The 25,789-nt window shown below is 42.5% G+C and overlaps 1 protein-coding gene across 1 annotated transcript in view; it reads right to left on the bottom strand.

Annotated features, from left to right (window-relative positions):
• Positions 1–2,651: 2,651 nt before the first annotated feature.
• Positions 2,652–25,789, bottom strand: part of SEL1L3 (SEL1L family member 3) — a 185,227-nt gene continuing 162,089 nt past the window's right edge. Inside the window, 1 exon segment of the mRNA XM_029589818.1 lies at positions 2,652–6,807. Within this exon segment, the coding sequence (XP_029445678.1) occupies positions 6,512–6,807 (296 nt within the window). The 3' untranslated portion in view covers positions 2,652–6,511.

The following is a 25,789-nucleotide window of genomic DNA, read 5'->3' as shown; positions in this document are numbered from 1 at the left end:
GTTTTTGTCTCCACATTTCTAATTTGTGGTCTTTTATTCTGCATTTGGTGAAGGTTGGATCTGTATTTAGACTTAGGTGAGGTATTTTACTAGTAGGTAGGGATTTGTATCAATCTTCTTTGTTGTGTTTTCTCATTCTCAATAGGTCGTGCATTGGTGCTGCACTGCTGCCTTTTCATAGGAAGGGCTATTGCTGTTTGAGTTCTTGGAGTTAGTGTTGCAATGGTATGGAAGGTTTGCTACACACGTGCTGAGTGGGGTTTTTTTTTCCAGCTTTTGTATTTTACAATGCACCTGGTGGTAACGGAGTTTGTGTTTCTGTTACTGAGATAGCACTGGAATCAGAATATATTTTTTATATAGCAAGTTGTATTTGAAATATTCTTAGTTTTGCTCTGCATCCATTGCTTGAGGATGGGGGAGGGGAAGGGGCTGAGTGCAGGTTCCTGTGGATGCAGAGTATATCTTTACATTTAGCCCCGTGATGGTCAAGTGTTCAGTGTGTCCCGCCTGTAAGCATTATCTGTCAGGTGTGTCCCAAGAGAAAAATGGTTGAGAACCACTGTCCTAAATGACACTATGCCCTACACTAAAAGGTTTAGCTGGTGAAACTGAAAGAAATGAAAAAAGAAATCAGGATGGCCAAAGCGCGAGTGAAAGAAAGGATCGCCAAAGAGGTAAAGCGAGGTGACAAAGCATTTTTCAAATATATAAGAGAAAGAAGGAAGGTCAAAGGTGATATTGTAAGACTGAAAGGATACAAAGCTGTGGAGAAAGATGAGAAAAGGCAGAAACATTAAAACACTTCATTTCAGTGTTCACCAAGGAAAGACCTTGGGGAAGGACCAATACTGGTTGATAAGAGCACGGATAGGAGAGGGGTAGATACCACTCTGTTTATAGAAGAGAACATATGGGAAGTACCAGCGAAAATGGAAGCGGACAAGGCCATGGAGCTGAATGAGATTCATCCCAGGATGCTGAAAGAGCTCAGAGAAGTGCTGGAGGCTCTGCTGAAAGACCTGTTCAATAGATCCTTGGAACAGGAGTGGTCAAGCAAGACTGGAGAAGGGCAGTGGTGGTTCTGCTTCACAAGCTTGGTAGCAGGGAGAAGTCTGGAAACTACAGGCCTGTTAGCCTTAACTCAATGGTGGGAAAACTAATGGAGACACTTCTGAAGGAAAGGCTAGTGAACTATCTGTAAAGAAGTGGGTTGCATGATATAACATGGTTTTACTAGAGGAAGAGCATGTCAGACATATCTGACTGACTTTTTTGATTGGGTGACTAGGGAATTGGATCAAGGAAGAGCACTTGATGTGATTTATCTAGATTTCAGCATAGCATTTGATATAGTCCTGCCTAGGAAGCTCAGGAACAAACCGAAAAGCCTGGAAAAGGCTCCAGGATGGTGGGATGGATCAGAAATTGGTTGACTGACAGATGACAGCAAGTATTCATAAATGGAACCTATTCTGAGGAGGTAAGAATGCTAAGTGAAGTGCCTCAGGGACTGTTCTTAGACCAGTTTTATTCAATATTTTTGTGAGTGATACTATGGAAGGATTAGAAGGAAAAAGTTTATCATTTTGCACATGACACTAAGATCTGCCTGAAATAGTAGAGAATGAAAAGCGATTTAAAAAAACTTGAGGAGTAGTCAAAGTTTTGGCAGTTGGGATTCAATGACAAGGAGTGCATTTGGGGTGCAGAAATCTGAAGGAGCCAAACAGGATGGAGGGGGCAATATCTGATGTACATGGACTGGGAGAGAGACCTCGAGATGATAGTATCTGATGATCTGAAGGTGGTGAAACAATGTGGCAAGGTGATAGCTATGGCCAGAAAAATGCTGTGCTGCATAGAGAGGGGCATAACCAATAGGAAAAAGGACAGGATAATGCCACTGTACAGGTCATTAGTAAGGCCTCATCTGGAGTACTTTCTTCAGTTCTGGAGACTGCATCTCTAAAAAGATATAGAGACAGGATGGAATCTGTCCAGAGAAAGGCATCAAAATGTTGTGAGGTCTGTACCAAGAAAGTTATGAGATGAGATTGAAGGACCTAAATATGAATACACTGGAGGAAAGGCAAGACAGGGGTGATATGATACAGACTTTTAAATACCTGAAAAGTATTAATAATGCACTGGAATCAAACCTTTTTCAATTGAAAGAGAACTATAAAACAAGGGGCCATAATATGAAGCTCCAAGGGGTCAAATTAGGACCAATATCAGAAAGTATTTCCTCATGGAAAAGGTGGTGGATGAGTGAAATGCCATTCCAGGGGAGATAGTGAGGACAAAGATGGTAATGGAATTCACACAGAGCATGGGAAAACCAGAGTATTCCTAGTGGCTAAATGATAGAAATGAAGAAAATGGAAACCTGTGCTGACTGGGGTAGCTGCACAGAACAACAATTACCCTAAGAATAAAATAAAATAAATGACTGCTGGGCAGACTGGATGGACTACTTCGATCTTTTTCTGCTGACATTTGTTATATTACTAAGCTATGTATTAAATTTAACAAAATGAAAATTCTTCTACAGTATACTTTTAACATACATTACATCTTTCTAGCAAAACATATGCAAGCCTACCTCTTAGAAAATTAGACAGAAGAATAATTATTTGCTACATGTCTAAGGCACCAGCAGTTTAGTTTTAATCCAAGTAGGCTCAGATACAGCATATCACCAATGGCACAATAGGCTCTTGATTTAGCTAATTATACAATAGAAAAGTGCATCTATATAAAATCACTCCCAATAATTTGAAACACTATCAAACAGCATAAAATCTACCTAAGGAAGTTCAAGGAACTGATGTCCAATGGCACATATACAGTGCCTTGTAAAAGTCTTCACACTCGTATATTTTTCATATTCTGCTGTCTAAAAAAATACAAATCAAAATGCATTAAAATAGTAGTTTGTTTTACTGATCTACACAACACACTTTACATTTTCATCATTAAAGTACAATTATAGAAATATTCCAAAAGTAACTAAGAATAAAACATTTTGATTGCATAAATGTTCACACCCCTTGTCACAGCAAACCCATATCAGGCGCCAGTTCAAAAACAGCTTTTAACAAAGTCCATAATAAGTTAAGTAAGGCCTGTGTCCAGATACAGTAGCTGAGCTGATTTGAATACTCCTCGATGAAGAATGAAGGTTTCTAGCTGAGACTGGGGAAAATGTCTATTCAAGAATTTCAGTTCCAAGATTACACCAAAAACATGCCCTCTATAAGATGGTGGCAAGAAGGAAACCACTGCTGAATTAAAACCATACGATGTGCCACACAACCAGGGGTGGTTCTATGAGGCAGGGTGAGGTTACTGCTTCAGGAGGCAGAATTTTGAGGTGGCATAAAATGCCCCTCTCAGAATGTCCCTGTCGCAGCTGCCTCACCCTCAATTCCTGGGCACTCTCCGGATTTGGCCCGGAGAGTCCGGAATTCTGAAAAAATTGCTGGGTCTTTGGGCCAACACCTGAAAACTCTGGGTGCCCTGCTGCAGAAGACCGGAAGAGAAAGGGCCTGGAACAGCACTCACTCAAAGAAAACATGAAGCCCGGTGCTGCGCAGCAAGAAAGATGAGCAGGAGCGTCGCTCTCCTCCGCGGGAAACAAGAAACCGAAGACGCAGGAGGAGGAGCAACAGTGTCAGGCCGCGTGCCAAAAATAAAACAAGAGCAGAGTGGGCTAATGCTACTGGAGGAGGAGGTAGTGGAGCGCATGTGCCACGGGCCTGGGGAAAGAGGAGGCTCCGGTGGCTAATGAGAGTAGAGGTGAGAAGAGACAATGAAAGGGCATGTGTGTATGGAAGAGGGAGAGAAGTGAATGAGCTTATATGTGTATATGCACGTATGGGTGTGTGTGGAAAAGGAAGGGGGGCAGAGGGAGGGCGGCAGGGTAAACCATCTCATCCCTCGTCTCAAGCAGCAGATTGCCTTGAGCCGCCCCTGCACACAACGTTTGCAAAGAAACACTTAAGGGACACTGCACCTGTGTGGGAGAAGGTTTTGTAGGCTGATGAGACCAAAGTGAAACCTTTTGATTCCAATACTAAGCAACATGTGTGGCAAAAACCAAACACGGCACATCACCCTGCTAATACCACCCCTACAGTAAAGCCTGTTAGTGGCAGCATTATCTTGTGGGGATGCTTTTCAGCAGTGGGGGCAGAGGCTTGTGTAGACTGAAGGGAAGGTGGATGATGCAAAGCACAGGCAGATCCTGGAGGAAAACGTGTTCCAGTCTGCCATAGACATAAGAGCACAAAAAATTGCCATAGTGGATCAGACCGAGGGTCCATCAAATCCAGCATCCTGTTTCCAACAGTGGACAATCCAGGCTACAATTACCCAAACATTAAATACATCCCATGCCACTAATGTCAGAAACATGGGGGTAACCTGCATGAAGCAGAAGCTACTACCATAAAACACATGCTGGGAAGACTGAATGGACCATCTGGTCTCCCTCCTCCGTCATCACTAGGTTACTATGTTATGTTACAGGATGGATTTCTGTGCACACAAAATCCTTTTGGTGCAGAAAACAATATGTCTGGAGGTACCCATACACCTGGGACTGGGGGGAAGATTCACCTTTCAATAGGACAAAGCAAAAGCAACAACTGAGTGGCTCGGCAAGAAGAAAGTGAATGTCCTGCTCTGGCCCAGTCAAATCCCAGAACTGAATCTAATAGAAAGTACTTCAACTCTTCTGCCAAGGAGAGTGGCAAAATCTGCATCATCCTGCTGTGCAAAGTTGGTAGATACTTATACTAAATGACTGATGGCTGCTATTGTTGCAGCAGGGGCCTGCACCAGGTATTGAGTCAAGGGACGCGAAGACTTACGCAATCAAGACTTTTTGTTTCTTTGTATTCTTAATTACGTTTGGAATAGTTCTATAATTGTTCGTTCACAATGAAAGTGTAGAGTATGTTCTGTGGATCACTGAAATAAACGGCTTTAATGCATTTTGATTTGTATTTTTTAGACAGCAGAATGTGTCAAATGTACAAAGGTGTGAAGATTTTTGCATGGCACTGTATTTCAGCAGCACAAATTAACCAGCTTCACATACCAAAGTATCACAATGCTTTATAACAAAAGGCCAGCTTGACCAATGCAGGTTTAAACTGCAAACGCAGTCTCTGTTCGTTAGGGCTGCAGTAATGTGAGAATTCAATGTTGGTATGACCAAAAAGATGGAGCATATTCACAGCATTCACCAGGATGCAAACAGCATTGCAAGTCAGAAATCCTCATCTGCAAAGCAAAAAAGATCTCATTGCTGTTGTCAAAAAGCCAAATAATGCTGAGAGCATTATTTTCCCGCTGTCAAGCATTTCTGACCTGTATTGTTCTTTGTGAAGCCTGGTGGGTGCCACGTGTCTGCACTTAATTGTCACAGCATTACTGACAGAAATGTTTTTCAATGAAAGGATCTGAAAATTCCTCCAGGACTTACTCGCCAGGGATAAAGGCACTCTCTGTGTATTCCTTACTCCCCAAAAAATGTTTGTTTGATTGGGTGGTTAGGGAGAGCTGAGAAGGAAGGTGGAGGGAGTACAAGGTGAGCGCATAGCCCCTACTCCATACCATGAGGGCTTCCCATCCTGGTTCAGCCCTTTCACAGTCTTCTCCTCCACTACCCATGCGCCCCTTTGACTCCGCTCCTCCACTCCTCACCCCACCCCTATGAGACCTTCCACCACCCTGCTGCAGCCCTCTCCTTCTCCTCCACTCTGCACCCCACCCCAACCAGTTACAGTCCTCTCTCCTTCAGGAACAGTTCTCAACCCCCTCTCTCTCTCTCCTTTCTCTCCTGGGTTTTAATACATTTCTTTTCAGATAAACATTTACCTTTTTATTATAAAACATTTTAATGCTTTGGCATGAATAGCATGTTTATTTATTTTTTTTAATCTGTGTACTTGCTACTTTTTAAAATTTATATTATTAAGTCAAAGTTCTTCCTGATCACAGCCTCCTTCCATCTACAATTGGTTATTAATTTTTATAATTAATAGCAGCAGTTTGGTCATTGAAAGTTGAAGCACAAGTCTACAGGAAGGTCACTCATTTGCCTCTCTCTGCAGGGAAGCAATTAAAGCATCCCCCGCTGTAACCTCCCACTTTTGAACAAGGAGATCCTACTACTACCTACTACTTAACATTTGTATAGCACTACACGACATATGTAGCGCTGTACAAACATACAAAAAGACAGTCCCTGCTCGATAGAGCTTACAATCTAATAAGACAAACATTCAGGACAATGAGACTTGGGGTACTTCATAAAGGAAGACAACAGTTAAAAAGAAAAAAAAGCTAGTTAACAAGACTAAAAGCAGACAATCAGGCATAAGATTTAAAAGTGGTTTCAAAAAAGTGAAAGATCCTACTCTCACCCTCACACACATACTTATAACTTTTGACTAAAAAACCTTCATCCCATTTCTCCATTACAGTTCCATTTAAGTTACAGGAAGTGCAACAGAAAAGCTATGTAGCACAAACAGATGCAAATTCCCAGCATAGTTACTAACCATTCCCCTATATGACTGTGCTGTTGTAGAGTTTGCTTTAAAGTGTCAGTTAGTAAGAAGACAGTGTCCCATCTAAGCCAACAGGAATGCCTCCTCTGCAGGCTGTGCGGGCTGAGAGGGACTGCCGGGATGAATTCTGCTTCTTCGGGTGGTGTGACATCCTCTGTGTTCCTTGTGGAAGAATGCACATCTTGAGCTAGTCCAGGCGTGGTTGAATAAGAGCCAACAGCTAAAGAAAAACACACAAACATGTGAATGTACATAATATATATTGAGACCAATATTCAATAGGCCATTTAATGGACAAGTTATCTGGCTAAAGTTAGCCAGATATTCATTTGAATATCGCCGGTTAATTCTAAAGTTATGTGGCTTTGTGTGGCCATATAATGCAGCACTTAACCGGATATATTCAAAAGAATATATCCGGTTAAGTAGCATTTGTGGAAAAAAAAAAAGTCTCCCTACTACATGAACTCCAAAGGCCCTGTGGGGCCGAACTTGCCACCACCTCCCTAAAGACCTCTGATTTTAACATTAAAAAAAAGTCCTAGGACTGTGACCCCCAATGTCATGTATTCCCCCTCCTCCATCCCCTGCTACCACTTCCTGTATTTAAAAAGTCAAGATCTAACCAGCTAACTTTAGGACAGCCCCGCAGCTTGACCAGAGTTACCCGGATAGTTTAGCTGGCTAACTCCAAATATCGGAGTTAACTAGTTAACTTAACCAGCTAATTCTGCTCTTCCCCAGAACATCTACTGCCTACCCAAGTATAGTATTGGGGTAGCTCTAGAGACCTTATCTCCCTTCCCAACAGGTAAGTGAACCTGCAGTTATACACCCTGTTCCTCATTCACTGTTATTGGGGATCTGGGTGATCATTTCTTCTAGTGTGTTGCCTCCTCCCTTGTTGCCTGTAGTCATAATACCCAGAGGGGATAACACACATATATACATGAAATTTTTACCTAATTATTTCTTAACTATATATATGCAATTTACATCCAATGCACCAACTTCATTATTCCTACCTAATGTACTCCTTATCTAATTGCTTGCAATGTATCCATTTATGTATTTTATGCCTTGTTACTTCATATAATCCAAGAATCACTAAATTACTGCCCTGACAAAATCTTAATCAAGAAACCACTCATCTTCTCACAATATTAAAGATACAATAAGTATTCTGGTTATTCAATTAAACAAAATAAGGGGTACATTTTAAAACATGCACACGGTTCCCGGCACATGCATATGGATATGCTGATTTTAATCATGCATGCGCTGTGTGTTCATGCACACTGGATTTTAAAATCCACACGCGCATTTGCGGGTGGCGTGTGTGTGTGGGGGGGGTGTGTGAATTTTTGCAAATTACACATGGAGGCGTACTCAGGTCTTCCCTTGTTCCCCCCCTGCCTAACCTTCCTTTCTTTTCCCCTCTCCATCCCGACCCCTAACCCCCTACCTACCTACCCGAAAATTTTTTATTTTCTGACTTACTGCTCCACCAGAGCAGAAATAGTTTGCGCGCACCAGCAGCCGGCCAGCGCGTGCTGTCCCAGCCAATCTCCATCTCGCCCTGCCTCTCCCCGCCCAGAACATGCCCCCCCCCGGCCTGCCTCTTTTTTCCAAGGCCTGGCACTTGTGTGCATATTGGCACTTATGTGTGTGACTGGGCCCTTTTGAAAATGCACACAGCGCGCGCAGAGCCCGGCCACGTGCATAAGTGCCGATTTTTATACGTGTGGCCATTTAAAAATTCGGCCTTAAATGAGCAAAATGTTAAAGCTTTCTTATTATATTTGTAGGACCGACATGGCAAACATTGAAAACAGCTAAAGAACTTGTAGGTCCACTTTAATGTTATTTTAAAAATATTTTTTGTTATGCAAATTAATGAGCGCGCTATAATCCGTTTCAATAAAACAGTACTTACATAGAAACATAGAAATGACGGCAGAAGAAGACCAAACGGCCCATCCAGTCTGCCCAGCAAGCTTCACACGTTTTTTTCTCTCATACTTATCTGTTTCTCTTAGCTCTTGGTTCTATTTCCCTTCCACCCCCACCATTGAAATATCTAGCTTGATTAGTTAGGGGTAGTAGGGGTAGTAACCGCCGCAATAAGCAAGCTACACCCATGCTTATTTGTTTTACCCAGACTATGTTATACAGTCCTTATTGGTTGTTTTTCTTCTCCCCTGCTGTTGAAGCAGGGAGCTATGCTGGAAATGCGTGATGTATCAGTCTTCTCCCATGCTGTTGAAGCAGAGAGCCATGCTGGATAAGCATCGAAAGTGAAGTATCGGACACATTTGGTTTGGGGTAGTAACCGCCGTAACAAGCCAGCTACTCCCCACTTTGTGAGTGCGAACCCTTTTTTCTTCTCCCCTGCCGTTGAAGCAGAGAACTATGCTGTATATGCATTGAAGGTGAAGCATCAGGCTTATTTGGTTTGGGGTAGTAACCGCCGTAACAAGCCAGCTACTCCCCTCTTTGTGAGTGTAAATCCATTTTTCCACATTTCCTCTTGCTGTTGAAGCTTAGAGCGATGTTGGAGTCACAGTAAGCATGTGTATGTTTATTGAATAAGGGTATTGTCTCCAGGCAGTAGCCGTCATTCTGGCGAGTCACCCACTCTTCATTGGCGGCCTCTTGACTTTATGGATCCACAGTGTTTATCCCACGCCCCTTTGAAGTCCTTCACAGTTCTGGTCTTCACCACATCCTCCGGAAGGGCATTCCAGGCGTCCACCACCCTCTCCGTGAAGAAATACTTCCTGACATTGGTTCTGAATCTTCCTCCCTGGAGCTTCAAATCGTGACCCCTGGTTCTGCTGATTTTTTCCTATGGAACAGGTTTGTCGTTGTCTTTGGATCATTAAAACCTTTCAAGTATCTGAAAGTCTGTATCATATCACCTCTGCTCCTCCTTTCCTCCAGGGTGTACATATTTAGATTCTTCAATCTCTCCTCGTACGTCATGCGATGAAGATCCTCCACCTTCTTGGTCGCCCTTCTCTGTACCGCTTCCATCTTGTCTTTGTCTTTTTGTAGATACGGTCTCCAGAACTGAACACAGTACTCCAGGTGAGGCCTCACCAAGGACCTGTACAAGGGAATAATCACTTCCCTTTTCTTACTTAGAGCTTTACTTTACTTTACTTTAGTACTTAGAGCACAGAGTAAGATATAAGGTGAGAGCAGACCAATAGGCCACAAGGTAAGGAAAGGTCTAGATAGGCCACAAGATAAGGCACAAGAAAACAGAAGGTCCAGAGGTTATAAGGCAAAGAGAGGTTTAGACAGGCTACAAGGCAAGGCTTAAAATAAAAGAAGGCCCAGAGGTCACAAGGCAAGGAGAGGCCTAGATAGGCTGTAAGTCAAGGTAGAAGATAAGAGAATTCCTGGAGGCCACAGGGCAAGGAGAAAGATAAGAGCAGCCAGGTTTGAGAGCCAAGGGTGACTCTATGAAGAGGCACAGAGTTAAATGGCGCTGGAACTTGGTTGTGGTGTGAGCAGCAAGGAGGAGTTTGTCAAGGCTGGAAGCTGGGCTCGCTGAGGACCCCTGGTGAAGGGAAGGCTGAAAAACAGGCTGAACAGAAGCACACAGAGCCTTTGAATCAGACAAAACCATGTCATATAGACATGGTACTTGTATTGGTTGACGGCTCCTTTCACCTTTTCTACCACGTAGCTAGCCACCACAAGGTTCATTTGGTGAAATAGCCATGGGGGCTGAACCAGAAAGCTTTCTATCTCTTTATCAGACAATGTTGGAAGTATGTGTCTCGTAGGCCTTAATGATGTATGTGCAATTGGCCTGCTATATACAGTGATCCTGGAATAGCCTGGAACAGATGGCCTCTTGGTGAGTATCAAACCTCAGGGTATCTCTTTTCAGAGCTGGGCTTACCAGTGCTTCAGTCTGTGTGGTCCTCATAAGAGTAATCTAGGAATAACTAGTATACAATTAGTATCCAACAAATAACTAGTTATGAATATGCCCCATTTGCTGTCAAGAATTGTTGAAATTATTATTGCTCTAGTGTATAATTTAACTGTTAAAAATATAAACTTTATTAATCTCTCAAATTACTATAAGAAAAGCTTTTTTATAATAGAGGAAGACCTCAATATTGGCAAAGGATCCGATTATCTCAGAAACTTATTGTTAGCCAATTGTTTCAGTCAGAAGAAAAAACAACTGAGAACGTGCAAAAAGATAAGTGCCTTGCTGTTAAAAGATGTCGGGATAAAGTTCACATTATAGGACATATAAAGCTATGTTCTGTTAATTAAAGTTCAGAACGGTATAAGGTTTCCCATCTGGAACTAAAGTAGGGCTATAAAGTAAAATGGTTGAAGACTATTTGCTGTGGTAAAAGTTCACATTAATTGAAGATATTAAAAGAAGATCATCAGCTGTGTGAAAGCAGAAATTAATTGAAGATAACTAAAAGAATTTTTAATGAAAAAACCCTCCCTAGTAGCTCTTCCATGCACTGCCTGACTCTCACCACTCTTCCCCCTCACTCCCCTCTAGTAGCCCCTCCATGTATTGTCTGACTCTCTCCAGCTCTCCCCACCTCCTCTAGCCCCTTTAAGTAGCCCCCCATGCATTGCCTGACCTTCCTCACCGCCAATACCGCTCATTCTATTTACCCCATGAGGGTTGGAGGCACCACGGATATACTTGATGCACAGCTGGCGCCAGGTGTTCTTATTAACGCAGAGGTTCCTCCATTCCTAATGAACAAAATATAGATCCCTTTCATGTTCCACGACCAACGACACAAGGTGTTGGATGTTTCCCATGATGAAATTAGGCTGCCGGGCTGGAGGAGGCATGTTTTAGCTAGTTCGCCCCTATGGATCTGGAAGTTGTGCATCACTGGAGCAGGAATGTAACCTGCTCGCACACATGAGCTTTGCAATGAGCATGACTAATTGCGGATAGTACGTGCCTAAGTTTGCACGCAGTGATGTGTGCATTTTCTGTGATATGCACACAATTTGGCACACCATTTAAAAATCCATGCACTTGTGAGCTCACGTCCACAAAAGCATGTGAGTGCGCACACTCATTTTAAAGTTACCATCACAGAGTACAAGTTTGAGTGTATGAGATATAATTGAGTGTATGAGGGAGAATAAGTAAAATGTGAATGTAGGAAAAATAAGGAATAGAGTGACAGAGTGCATACTTTAAAAAATAAACAAGACAGTCATTAAAGCTGGTTAAAATGTTTTTCAAAGGTGAGCACTGAAATCTGCAGTGTAAAAAGCTGTACTGACCTTTTGAAAACAAGCATATTGACCTTTTTGTATAAAAATCCTTAGCCAATATTTAAAATTAGGGATGGTTGATAAACAAATATTCAGGTATTATGTGACAGAATAAAAGAATGTTTGTTGCATCTAGCTTTTTTTTTCTGCAAGAAGAAAAGTTTTTAAAGTGCCAGAATCGTCTATATAGGAAGTAATGAGAACCATACAGCTACAGCAGAGCTCTGGTCTGGATCTATGCCAGCCTCAGCAAGAGTAAATATATTGGTGTCTGAAAGCTGCCAGAGATGAACAAAAGGTGTGTACATATTTGGGTGAATGTGTGTTCGTGAACACCTCTGTGGGTGAAGTGGAGGGTGTAATGAAGTGTTTATTATGGCTTTGCCTCCTGTGCACTCCAAATATCTTTTACAGGTCATGCATATCTTTTTTATAAGACAATGATAAGGCAGGCTAAGAGAAAATTTGAAAAGAAGTTGGCCATAGAGGCAAAAACTCACAATAAAAACTTTTTAAAATAAGTCCAAAGCAGAAAGCCTGTAAGGGAGTCAGTAGGACTGCGGGATGATCAAGGGCTTAAAGGGCCATTGCAGAAAGATTAAATGATTTCTTTGCTTCAGTGTTTACTGAAGAGGATATTGGAGATATACCCGTTCCGGAGAAGGATTTCATGGGTGATGATTCAGATCAACTGAACCAAATCATGGTGAACCTGGAAGATGTGTTAGGCCTGATTGACAAACTGAAGAGTAGTAAATCACCTGGACTGGATGGTTTACACCCCAGGGTTCTGAAAGAACTAAAAAATGAAATTTCAGACCTATTAGTAAAAATGTGTAACCTATCATTAAAATCATCCATTGTACCTGAAGATTGGAAGATGGCCAATGTAACCCTGATATTTAAAAAGGGATCCAGGGGTGATCCGGGAAACTATAAATCAGTGAGCCTGACTTCAGTGCCGGGAAAAATCGTGGAAACTGTCATAAAGAATAAAATCACAAAACATTTAGATAGACATGGTTTGATGGGTCACAGCCAGCATGGATTTACCCAAGGGAAGTCTTGCCTCACAAATCTCCTACATTTTTTTGAAGGGGTGAATAAACATGTGGACAAAGGTGAACCAATAGATGCAGTGTATTTGGATTTTCAGAAGGCATGAGAGGCTTCTAAGAAAACTAAAAAGTAATGGGATAGGAGGTGATGTCCTTTTGTGGACTGCAAACTGGTTAAAAGTCAGGAAACAGATAGTAGGATTAAATGGTCAGTTTTCACAGTGGAAAAAGGTAAAGGTGGAGTGCCTCAGGGATATGTACTTGGATCAGTGCTTTTTAATATATTTATAAATGATCTGGAAAGGGGTACAACAAGTGAGGTAATCAAATTTGTGGATGTCACAAAATTATGCAAAGTAGTTAAATCTCAAGCGGATTGTGATGAATTGCAGGAGGAACTTCGGAAACTGGAAGACTGGGCTTCCAAATGGCAGATGAAATTGAACGTGGACAAGTGCAAAGTAATGCATATAGGCAAAAATAGCCCTTGCTGTAGTTACACAATGTTAAGGTTCTATCTTAGGAGTTACTACCCAGGAAAGAGATCTAGGCGTCATAGTGGATAATACATTGAAATTGTCTGCCCAGTGTGCTATGGCGATCAAAAAAGCAAACAGAATGTTAGGAATTATTAAGAAGGGAATGGAAAATAAAATGGAGGATGTCATAATGCCTCTGTATCGTTCCATGGTGAGACCGCACCTTGAATACTGTGCGCAGTTCTGGTCACTGCATCTCAAAAAGGATATAGCTGCACTGGAGAAAGTGCAGAGAAGTCCTTGATTTGGAGGCCCTTCAAAGTGAGAGAGGACCAGTGTTTCACTCACTGTATTCACTGCATTAAGGATATAAGTTGAGGGAAGAAAAAGGGGCATCTTACAAACACTGATATGCAGTATCAGCTGGAGAAGCAGCACCCACTAACATTGGCTTCATGGAAGGGTGGCAGTACTAGCTTGGTGGCCCCTTCTGCCACTCCAGTTAAAAGCTGGATTAAAGGGGCTGATAACAGAAAGACATTTGCATAAGCTGATCCCATGGCCCATTCCAGCAGCCAGGTGGTAGGACAGAAGCCCCCTGCATCTGAAGTACAACCCACCATGGAGGAAATGGGGTGGTATTTGGGAGTACTGTCCTGGGGCCATAAGCAGGCGGCATCAAAAGTTGTAATGAGGAGCATAAAAAAATGATTGCTGGTATTGGTCAGCAGGGATTTTCAGTATCTGCTGTAGGTATTAGCCACAAACTATAAAGTCCCCTCCAGGACTACAATTAGTAGGAAGATCAACCCCAGCTTGTACAACCAGTACCACAGATGCATCCAGGTGCTGTTGACTAAGGCAGAAGGGAGTAGCATGCATTTCATCGGTGATAAAGGGAGCAACATGAATGCTACACATTTTTACCTCTTCCTATAGCACACTACTGGGACCTGGCTGAGGCAGGGGTAGGTAGCAGCTCTAGCAGGGATGGAGCATCAGAGTGCCAGTGGGCTTTGCTGTAATCCCAGTTGATGTATGGCCATAACTCATTGAATCATAAGAGAAATGCTGGAGGGTTGGCAGCTAGAACAGAGCCTGAAGTCTAAATGCAGGTTTCATTGTCCAGACAATGCTGCAAATATGGTTAAGGCAATAGATGATGGGGGCTTTCAGGGTATCTGTTATTTTGCACACTAATTGCACCTGGCAATGAAGGACGCCCTGGGGCTCCAAGGACCATGGAAATGTATTCCTGCAGCAGCTGATAAAGAAGTGTAGGGAAATAGCAGGGCAGCTTCTCTGTGAAAAACATGAATTCAACATGTCTCACAAGCGTCTGATTCAAGATGTTGGTACTCGCTGGAAATCCACCTATATTATGCTGCAGAGGTTAGTGGAGCAGCAGACACCCTTTCATGATCTGTCTATGGAGATAGAGGTGTCAGCACTCATAAGCATATATTAGCTCTACAATCACCACAGTTATTCAAGTAATAGATGGAACCATAATATATGCATGGCTTGACCTTTACTGGTATTATCAACCAAATTCCTCTTACTGGGCCAGGCATCCCCCACTCCGGCTATCTTGAAGCTTCTGTCCAAATTGCTGACTCTTACTCTTGCCCTGATCATCCATTGCTTTGCTTGCCTGCTGCACCATTTCTCAGGCTTTTCATACCATTCGTCCTCTGCCTTAGCCCTCCAAGTACACCATAGGGGTTTTTTGGCTACTCTGCTCACTGAATGGGTCTGCTCCTACAGTTCCAGCTTTTTTTTTTTTTTTTTTGAAAAATTTTATTTAATCAGCAAAAGGTACAAAAGCAATGACTACATTGGAAATTACAAAAGAAACAACCACATCGATCTGAAGAGTTGGGCAAAACACCTTATTATAATTAGTACTAAATAGAGGAATATACATGTGGAAAGATCCAAAAGAGCAGATAGCTATTATTTGTTAACAAAGTTCCAGTCCTTTCTCCAGATCATATCATACATGGCACTACTATTCTTCAACTCATCTGTCAACATTTCTATCAGGGAATTTCATGTACCTGCTTTTTCCAATGTGAAATTAAAGGTGCTATCATGAATCTAATAGCCAATAAACGTTCTGTGGTATTTATTTAAAGATCCCAGAAACTCAAAGCAGGATCTGGTTGAAAGGTCCCAGAAACTCAAAGCAGGATCTGGTTGAAAGGAAGTCTCCAGTTTTCAGCTATTGTTTTTCCCACCTGCATCCAAAAAGACAGTATAAAAGCACAAGACCATCACATGAAGATGTGCCCCTCTCCGCCACAGCTCCTCCAACAAAGCTGAGAAAAGGATGGAGAAAACTTGGTAATAAAATAATGGACACCTATAAGTTCTAGACACCAGTTTATACATTAGTTTCGATCAGCAACTACATAATGATATACCATGAGCAGGTCTCCATATGCATTTCCAATTCACCTCACTCAGTGTCTATACCAAGTCTTAATTCTATTGTCTAGCCAAAGGCAAAAGAGAAGTCTGTTACTTATAGTTCTGAATAATAGCTTTAAATAATAAAGAGATCAATTTACACCCCTCTTCCACTAACATTAAAACACATTCGACCCTAGTGCAGCACCCCAACCCCAACGAACCCCTTTCATCCTGGATAGAGCAACTCAAATTATCTAACTAGATAAATGAAGCTTGACCGACGTGCCCACAAATGCGCAGTAGAGAGCAGCTCTACTGCGCATGTGCGGCACAGAGAACTCTGAGCGACAGAGGGGAGGAGGAAACGGCAGGGAGCTGCCGCTGCGATATGTTAAGAGCCTGAGCCCGTCCCTCCTCCGGGGGGGGGGGGGAGTAGGGAGGGATGGCCGGACCGTCACAAACAGGGACAGGAGGAGGAAAGAAGAGTCGCCAGCAAATGTAGTACAGACCCACGTGCTGCAAAGGGGCCTTGCTCCTTACCTCCAGTTGAACAGATTAGAAGCAGCAGGAGCACAGCGAAGACAATGGAACGGAGAAAATTTGAGTCAGCCCACCCCCTGAGTCCCACCGATAAGGAGAAGCCAAGTAAACATTCAGCAACTGCGGGAGGGGGGAGCAGTGCTATCAACCCGTGGGGGGGTCTCAGCCACCAGGGGAAGAGTTTACTTGGGCATTCCTCCACCCCCACTCCCCACAAAGCAGAGCAACAAAAGTGAAAGCCAGAGCCCTGCTCCCTGCTCCCTCCTCCCTCTCAAGTCCCTGAGCAGATTTCTTAAAGGCACAGGTCTCCCAGAAAGAGAGCAAAGGAAGCCTCTACTTTGATGGAGCTCTAGCACTGCTCTCTGCATCAGTGGCAGAGGGGAAGAAAATTAGAAACAAAAGGTTTCCAATAAGGGCAAAGAGTAACAGACTGCCGTGCCACAACGGAAGGAGTGAGTCACATAGCGTAGTGACTGAGAGGGGACGGGAGAGGATGAGAGTGAGGGTGGGGAAGGAGTGAGAATGAAGGAAAGGGGGTTTCAGTGAGAGGGGAGGGAGGCAGTGGGAGAAAGAGGGTGAATAAGACTGAGGGAAAGGAGTTTGAGTGGGAGCAGGGGAGGGAAGGGAGGTGAGTGGAGGAAGGAGGGTGAGTGACCAAGGTGAATGAGAGAGGGGAAGGGGGAGTGAGGGAGAAGAAATGAGGAAGAGTGCCGTTTCTGAAAACCAAACCGAAAAAAAATGATTTAATGTAGCCCGTTGTTACGGGCTTAACGCTTGTCATATACATAACCAAAGAACCCTTACTCAGACCATATTCAGACCTTAGAGAGGCAAACAAGTACCAGCCCTTCTCTTCCCACATCTGACCTAAAAATCACAGGCCTACATTCCACCAATCCTCCATTTCATTCTGAAAGGTAAAAACAAATATACTAGGATTTTCCTTTAATAAAGATAAAGGAGATAAGCCTTCATTCTCTATCCCCAGGCCCTAAGAAAAAGCTCACCACATCCATACAGTATGTGATAACACGTAACTAGATCTAAGAGCTATTCAGACTCGAGAAAAGGTAAGAGGCAATATAAGTATAAAGGATAAATCCATTCCCTCTGACATACCAGCTTCTAAAGAGATCCAATAGATTATGAGGCTGAGGGGGGATATGATAGAGGTCTTTAAGATCATGAGAGGTCTTGAACGAGTAGATGTGACTCGGTTATTTACACTTTCGAATAATAGAAGGACTAGGGGGCATTCCATGAAGTTAGCAAGTAACACATTTAAGACTAATCGGAGAAAATTCTTTTTCACTCAACGCACAATAAAGCTCTGGAATTTGTTGCCAGAGAAGGTAGTTAGTGCAGTTAGTGTAGCTGGGTTCAAAAAAGGTTTGGATAAGTTCTTGGAGGAGAAGTCCATTAATGGCTATTAATCAATTATACTTAGGGAATAGCCACTGCTATTAATTGCATCAGTAGCATGGGTTCTTCTTAGTGTTTGGGTAATTGCCAGGTTCTTGTGGCCTGGTTTTTGGCCTCTGTTGGAAACAGGATGCTGGGCTTGATGGACCCTTGGTCTGTCCCAGCATGGCAATTTCTTATGTTCTTATGAAATTCCTATCCCGCCAATCTTTCAAACAGGTTGTCCTGTCTCCACCTAGCCAGAAGTGCTTCTGTTTTATTTGCATGCTTGTAAACGTTTTGACAAGTAAATCTGAAAGAAAGTTCTATTTGCTTTGTCTGAAGGTATTCCAAGCGTTGTCTAGCTTTGACTAAATGCTTCCATATTTTAGGAGAGCAACTGTCTCTAGATTGTGTTTCCAGAGTGAATATTTCAGCTTCAAGTTGTTGTTTCTGTCTCATCTTTTTAAAGTGACTGGTGCATCTAAAAATGTTACCCCATAGAACCGATTTTAGAGTTTCCCATAATAACAGCAGACTATAATCTTCCATAGAGTGAATTTCAAAGAAATCCTTAATGGCTTGAGAAACAAGGCACTTGCCTTGACTGCTCATTTCTGGTGTTAGCTTGGGGATTTTCTGCATTAAACAAGGCACAGCCAGAAATCCACGCCTCAGAACAGAAAAGAAGTTTGTTTGGAAGTCCGTTTGCTCTAAACAGTGGCACAGAACATAAACTGAGGAGCTGATTGCATCACAGAGCAGTACCCAAGCCAGAAAAAAAAGCAGAAGAAAAGAGAATTATTTTTTCTTTTTCTCTTCCTGGGCCTGGCTACAGAGATAGCCCAGGAGACCATTATAACAGGCCAAAGGGGGCTATCCCCACCTGAAGCAGCTAGGAGATCAGTAAGTGAGTTACAGCCGAACAGGCAGGAATTTATTTTGTATGTTTTCTTTTCCTCTCTACGATGGCTCTCTCTTCCCAAGATAGATAAATTCAACCTCAATTCCCTCCCTGAGCCCAGGGCCTGAAAGATATCAAGGGACATCATAAATGGATTATGATCAGAGACAGATCCAGGTAAAATGTCAATGACCACATTCTTCCACACAAAATCTCAGAGCACAAAAAGAAATCCAGTATACTATATGAATGATGTACTTGTAAACAACAGATAAAAGCTTCTAACCTCTGTGGGCATTAAATATGCCAAGCATCAATGAGTCTATACTTTCCATAAGAAACCTGAGTCCCTCATTATGCCCAGTGGAGCTATCAATGATTAGGTTAGGGCACATATTCCAATTGCCAACAGCTACTATAGGATACGAGGAAAAACTAGTAATCTCAGGGACCAAATTCATATAAAAAAAATCTTGATCCCTATTTGGCCCATATATAACCAGGATAGCCACCTTCTGATCATATATAGCCCCCTCTAAAAATACATATCATCTCTCTGGGTCTTTACATGATTTAGTAACATTTAAAGGAAAAGCTTGATGAAGAAATATAGAAATGCTCCTGCTTTTAGAGTTTTGAGAGACATAGTATATTAGCCCAACCCAATCCCTCTGCAACTTTTCGTGCTCATCATCTGTTAGATGAACTTCCTGCAATAAAGACACCTGTACTTTATGCCTTTTCAAAAATTGAAAAATTATTTTGTGATGAAATTCCAGTTGCATTTTATCCATTGTCATATTAGAAAAATAATGTGGTGGATAACATATATAGAGAAAACAAATAAATAAACATAGTTATGCAGTAATCATTTACAAAACAAAAAAATACCAGTTTGCCAATTCATTTTTATAATATAGCCCATCCAAACAGAATTCCCCCCAGCCCCTACTCCAAAAACCCCAACTCCATAAACAGCAAAGAAAAGCTGTACAATAATTTCTCAAAAACTCTCTTCCATAACTTTTCACATCTAGCAAGAACAAAAAACAAAATCAAACCCAGCTTGCCACCAATACAGGAGGACCCTTGAGGCACAGGTTCTGTTGTGTCATCAACCATCCAAAACCATTTAGCCCAAACTTTCCTCCCACCCACATTCCCTAACCCCTCTCCCCTCCCTTCTGCGTCCAACTCCTTAAAATAAAATAGAGAAAAAAAAATAATTTTAAACTCCCAGAGAGAAACTGCATGACTATACATTACAATTCCAGTCCCACAGTCCAGTGATACACTGTGGTACAGAAATGAGTGATCAAGGCTGCTTTCTTCTTTTAAGTGTTTTATTTTTATAGTGCAACAAAACCAGTAGCATTCACAGTTTGCACAACACAAATGCAGGCAGCTATGGAAAAGAACTGACTTCTCCCACTTTATACAAAACAAGTCAGCTATTCTTAAGATGCTGCCTTTCTCTTCTTACTCATGTTCCTGGAGTCCCAGGCCTCCCTTTGCTCTCCTCTTAGCCTACATTATATCCCCAGGCCACAGGAGACAGCCTATAGCCAGAATTCTCTGTCAAGGTATAGGGTCCAGATAGCTAAGCTCTGTTCTTAAGTTGTTCCGCGGTTCCTGGTTATATACCCTGCCACATATCCTCCCCATCACCTCAATCTATCAGGGTTGAGTGCTTGCCTATGCCAGGACTACCTCCCTGAGGTAAGAAATCCCTCTTCCCCTACATGTGGCTCTAGAGGTTCACTTTATCATTACTGACCCCCTTTCTTTAACCAAGCTGGGATCTTTATCCCCCACATTCCTTGAACCTAGGACTAGGTTGAGTTTCCTCCTCTGTGGTTGAGGTATCCTTTTTAGTCTGTTCCGTTTGGGCTAATCCTGAAGTAGTCTCAAATTATGGGTAGTTCCGTCCTATTACCACTGAATACTGGAGTTGAGGCAGTATTCCAACCTCCATACCGGACTGTCCTGCAGTTATCAGTACCACCTGATCAGTGGAATACTGTTTTGATCTCCATGTACACATGCAAACCTTGCCTTTCTCTTATGGCTAACTCCTATTTGCCTACTTACCTCCTTGCTCATAGGTGCCTTGCCACATCCCAAATCTATTAAAGCTTGGGTGGGGATGTCATTTAACTCAACTGGGACCACAAAGTCTGCTAGTCTCAGGTGTGGACCATCTACCAGGTTACAGCTTTGTAGTTTCACAAAAGTACGGGCCCACTCTCATTCCCACTCTTGATTCTCAAGGTGAGAGTTGCCCTTGTCATCATGCTTATTTATTTTATAATTCAGCCATTTTCTAGCAAGGGTTCATCTTTCTCTTCCCTTGGTTGACTGCAGTCTCTTTAGCTCTCCTAGGCAGCATTCCTATTCCAGATCTTCCAGCCATAGACACTCATCTGTAAAGTCTGTAGTTTTACAATAGGAGCACTCCCTAAGCTCTTCTTTCATTTTACTCTCAATTTTCCCGGGGGTTTCCCCAAGACTTTCCTTATCATAGGGGCAGTAGCCTTCCACATGCCCATTTCCTGCACAGAGGACAGAAAAGGAAAAAAGATCTGGATCATTACCACTCATCAAGTGGAGGGGTACCTCTCTGACCCCTGTCTTTTCTCTTTTCCAGAGTCATCGCTTTTTTAAAGGTTGTCTCTGGTTAACATGCTCTACAGCCTCTCAGGTAGGCTGGACTATTAGATTAACATCCATGGCCTCATGGCCATGGATGTTAATCTAATGTTAATACTGTCAGAGTATGGCCTCATGGCCATACTCTGACAGTATTTGGCAAAATGGCCATACCTGCCACAATTTAAACAAGTTGAGGAGTTTGCTGGCTGTCCTCTGAAAGTGAAGGCAGGGTCTTGCTGCCCTGAGGATAGTTGCTGGATCCCCCTAATCTCTTTGTGAGGATCAGGCATCTAGACAGGGCATCCTCTATTTTTGGTTGCACTCTAGGATACCCTGTTGCAAGCTGGGCTTGATGGAAGGTATTAAGAAACTTTATGGCCAAGTCCAGGGTAAGCTTAGTATGTTGGCGTTCCCATTACTGTATGAATGGATGTAAATTCTTATAAATTTTTCAAGCAAGATTAAGTCGACCACTTCTTGGCCTGACTTCACATTAGGCTATAGCCATTTCCACTCAAGGTCCTTGAGATAATGGACAAGATTGCTGGGGTTTTGAGTTGAGTGATCTGCTCAAAGTTTATTAGAAAAGTATCTGGATATTCTCCCAGCCCTAACTTTGGTATTATGGGAGTGGTCATGGTACACCATCAGCAACAGCTTGAAAAGCTTCTGTAAATTATGTATTTATCTATTTTTTTCATATACAGACATTCGATTTGACATATCACATCGGTTTACATTCAGGTACTGTAGGTATTTTCCTATCCCCAGAGGGCTTACAATCTAAGTTTGTAAGTATGTTGCTTAGCCATACTTTCCTGCAGTGCAATGAAGGTTGCTTGTAGGGTATGTAAACTCTGAAGGAGGAACTGTTGTTCTGCCCCCAATGCTATATAATGGTCTGAATCACCCGCTCCATTGACCCTCAGCAAGGGTCTGAATCAACCACCCAATTCTTCAAAGTTTCTGCTTTGATTCATTATCATGGAGAGAAGAAGAAAACATACAAAATAAATTCCTGCCTGTTCGGCTGTAACTCACTCACTGTTCTCCTAGCTACTTCAAGTGGGGATAGCCCCCTTGGCCTGTTATAATGGTCTCCTGGGTTATCTCTGTAGCCAGACCCAGGAAGAGAAAAAGAAAAAATTATTCTCTTTTCTTCTGGCTTGGGCACTGCTCTGTGATGCTATCAGCTCACCAGTTTATGCTCTGTGCAACTATTTAGAGCAAACGGACTTCCAAACAAACTTCTTGTCTGTTCTCAGGCGTGGATTTCTGACTGTGCCTTACTTAACGCAGAAAATCCCCAAGCTAATACCAGAAATGAGCAGTCAAGGCTTTTTGTCTTCTAGTAAGTGCTTTATTTTTACAGTGCAACAAAACCAGCAGCCTTCACAGTTCGCACAAACACAAAAGCAGACAGCCATGCAAAAGAACAGCCTTCTCCAAATTTATATGATAACACTAACAGGTCATCTACACTTTAGGGGCTGCCTATCCTGTTTTATTCATGTTTCTGGAATACTGGGCCTCCATTTGCTCTCATTTCAGCCTACATTATACTCCTGGGCTCGAGGAGACAGCCTATACCAGAATTCCCTGACTTAAGGTGGACCGGCTCCAGAGAGCTAAGTCCTATTCTTAATGTTTTCCAGGGTTCCTGGGTATATAACCTGTCACACACACACATAGTTCCCAACTGTGATACACTGTTGCTGAGGACATCTGGGATTTTTAAAGACTTCTTGTACATGGGAAAAGAAAAAGCCGAGCGGCAATGAAAAAAAAAAACTCAGATACACAATCAGCTTTTTTGAGCATGTTCTCCCAAACCAACTTAACACACAAAGAGTCATTTAAAGCATCACTCATTACCCACTTCTCAGCTCTCCTTCTGTCATAAAGCAAATTTCACAAGAAACCCAAAACTGCACAGCCAGCAGCAAGATCAGTTTCAACTATGGAATGCAACAAAAGCTTATGTCAGAAAAGTGATACTGACGACAGATCGTTTTCTTGTACTAAATCTGACATGCGGCAAGTGCTTCAGCAGGAAGACAGACAAAATCTCCCATGTCACTCTGCCTTGCTGCTATACACCTTGCCCTATAGTACCTTAGAAGTACCTCTTTATATATTGGGCTTGGTAGCGTGTCTGTCAGTGCTCGCATAGAGTTGTCAGAGAGGAGCCAGCTCGCCGATAGCTGGCGCAGGCGACGGCGGCTCCCGGACCACCAAGCAAACACCGCTGAGGAACGTACTTGGCTGAGGAACGTGATGCAGCTAACGCCGATAGCCAGCAGCGACAGCCAGGAAATATGCCTCCTCAACGCCACCAACCACCAACTGCTGAAGAAATTGCAGCAAAAAAACCCAAAAAACGTCATGCTGAAGCTGAACGATACCATGTCACACGAACTATGTGCCAATAAAAATGCTCGCCACCCGGGCGTAGAACTGGTGCAGTTGCTGGTTTCTTATATTCATCATTGCTGCCATACCCATCATTTTGCACCTTGAGGTTCGGCAGTAACACCATAAATGTATGGTGTTACAATATATTCTCTATCCCTAGACTCAAAAAAAGAGGAGGTGGTCTTCTTCTTGCAGCAAAAAAAACACTGGGAATGTCGCTGCAAACCTCAATATCCTCACACTCTCTAGAATTCGCAGTTTTCAGATCTTCTCACCTTCAAATCGGGCTAATTTACGCCACCCCAGGATTCCTCGAAACAGACCCTTCACCTTTGATTGAAAATATAGTAAAACACATCAACTCCATCATTCCAGCGATCATCCTGGGGGATTTCAATCTCCATGTAGATGTATCCCCCCTCTCTTCTAGTTGTGAAACCTTCCTAAACACACTAAACTTCATGGGTTTCAAACAAATAATTAAAGAACCCACCCACAAAGCAGGTCACACGCTGGACCTCATTTTCATTAACCAGGAAATTACCCATTCCTCTAACCCTACATGCATTCCAGTTCCTTGGTCAGAACATATGCTGATCAACACCGTACTAAAGATAAACCTACCTACAACCCCAGGAAGGCAGAATAACTCAATCCAATTCAAGAAAATGTGCAGCCAAGAAACACTCAGCAATTGCCTATCAGGTGAATTCAACCAACTAGACCTTACAAACGTGGAATCAGCCATCACGTCCTGGAACAACATTACCAAAAAAGTGGCCGATACCACATGCCCAACTATCACCAAAGCTCATCAAGCAAACAAGGACAATAGAAAACCTTGGTACACACCAAATCTAAAATCCTTAAAACAAGAGCTCAGAAAAAAAGAACAACACTGGCGGAAAAACCCTACATCTACCAACATCACAGCATTCAAGTCCACGATGCACCTTTACAGAATATCCATTCTACAAGCAAAAAGAAACTTTTACTCGCAAAAAATTCACCACTTCATCTTCGACCCCAGGGCGCTTTTTTCTTTGGTATCATCACTCACTAAACCCGCTTTGACATCCATACCAGATGATAAAGCAGCAAGCAAAGCAGAAGAACTGGCTACCTACTTTAAAAATAAGATCCCAAAACTCCTAACTCAGTCCAAGAATAATATCAACACTTCACCAGTTACACCTCGAGCTGCTGTCCCATCACAAAAGGTTAGCCTTAGGGAATTCGAACCGACCTCATCCTTAGAGATCGAAAATATCTTAAAAAAGCTCAAACCTTCTTCACACCCTCAGGACTCCATACCCACCAATCTACTCATCGCCTGCGCTAAAACCATCTCCAAACCCATTGCACAAATCATCAACTGCTCCTTCTCCCAAGGGCTAGTACCTGATCCACTAAAAATGGCAATCGTAAAACCACTACTAAAAAAAATCTAGTCTTTCTCCAGAAAACCCATCCAATTTTCGCCCAATTGCAAATCTACCTTTCATCGCAAAAATCATGGAACGTGTTGTAAACAAACAACTAACTGAATACCTAAACGATAACAACATTTTGTCTCCAGCTCAGTTCGGTTTCCGCCAATCACGAAGCACGGAAACTCTACTTATCTCACTAACGGACTCCATATTACTAAACCTGGAAAACCGACACCCTTGTCTTCTCATCCTACTTGATCTCTCGGCAGCATTTGACACGGTCAATCATAACACATTAATAGATCGTCTGTCAGACATAGGCATCAGAGATGAGGCCCTCAAATGGTGCAAATCATTCTTACAGAACAGACAGTACAAGGTCAAGGTCAACAAGGAAGTTTCGCAACAGTCACCTGCACCTTAGGAGTCCCACAAGGCTCGTCACTTTCTCCAACCTTATTCAATATATACCTTCTACCACTTTGCCAGCTCCTCATTAATCTAAATCTCATACACTACCTATACGCAGACGATGTGCAGATAATGATTCCTATCACTGAATCTCTCCAAAAAACCCTGGACTTCTGGAACTCTTGCCAACTAGCCATCAACAACT

Source organism: Rhinatrema bivittatum, chromosome 1 (genome assembly GCF_901001135.1).
Source record: "Rhinatrema bivittatum chromosome 1, aRhiBiv1.1, whole genome shotgun sequence".
Taxonomy (NCBI): domain Eukaryota; kingdom Metazoa; phylum Chordata; class Amphibia; order Gymnophiona; family Rhinatrematidae; genus Rhinatrema; species Rhinatrema bivittatum.
This window is presented reverse-complemented; position numbering and strand designations above follow the sequence as displayed.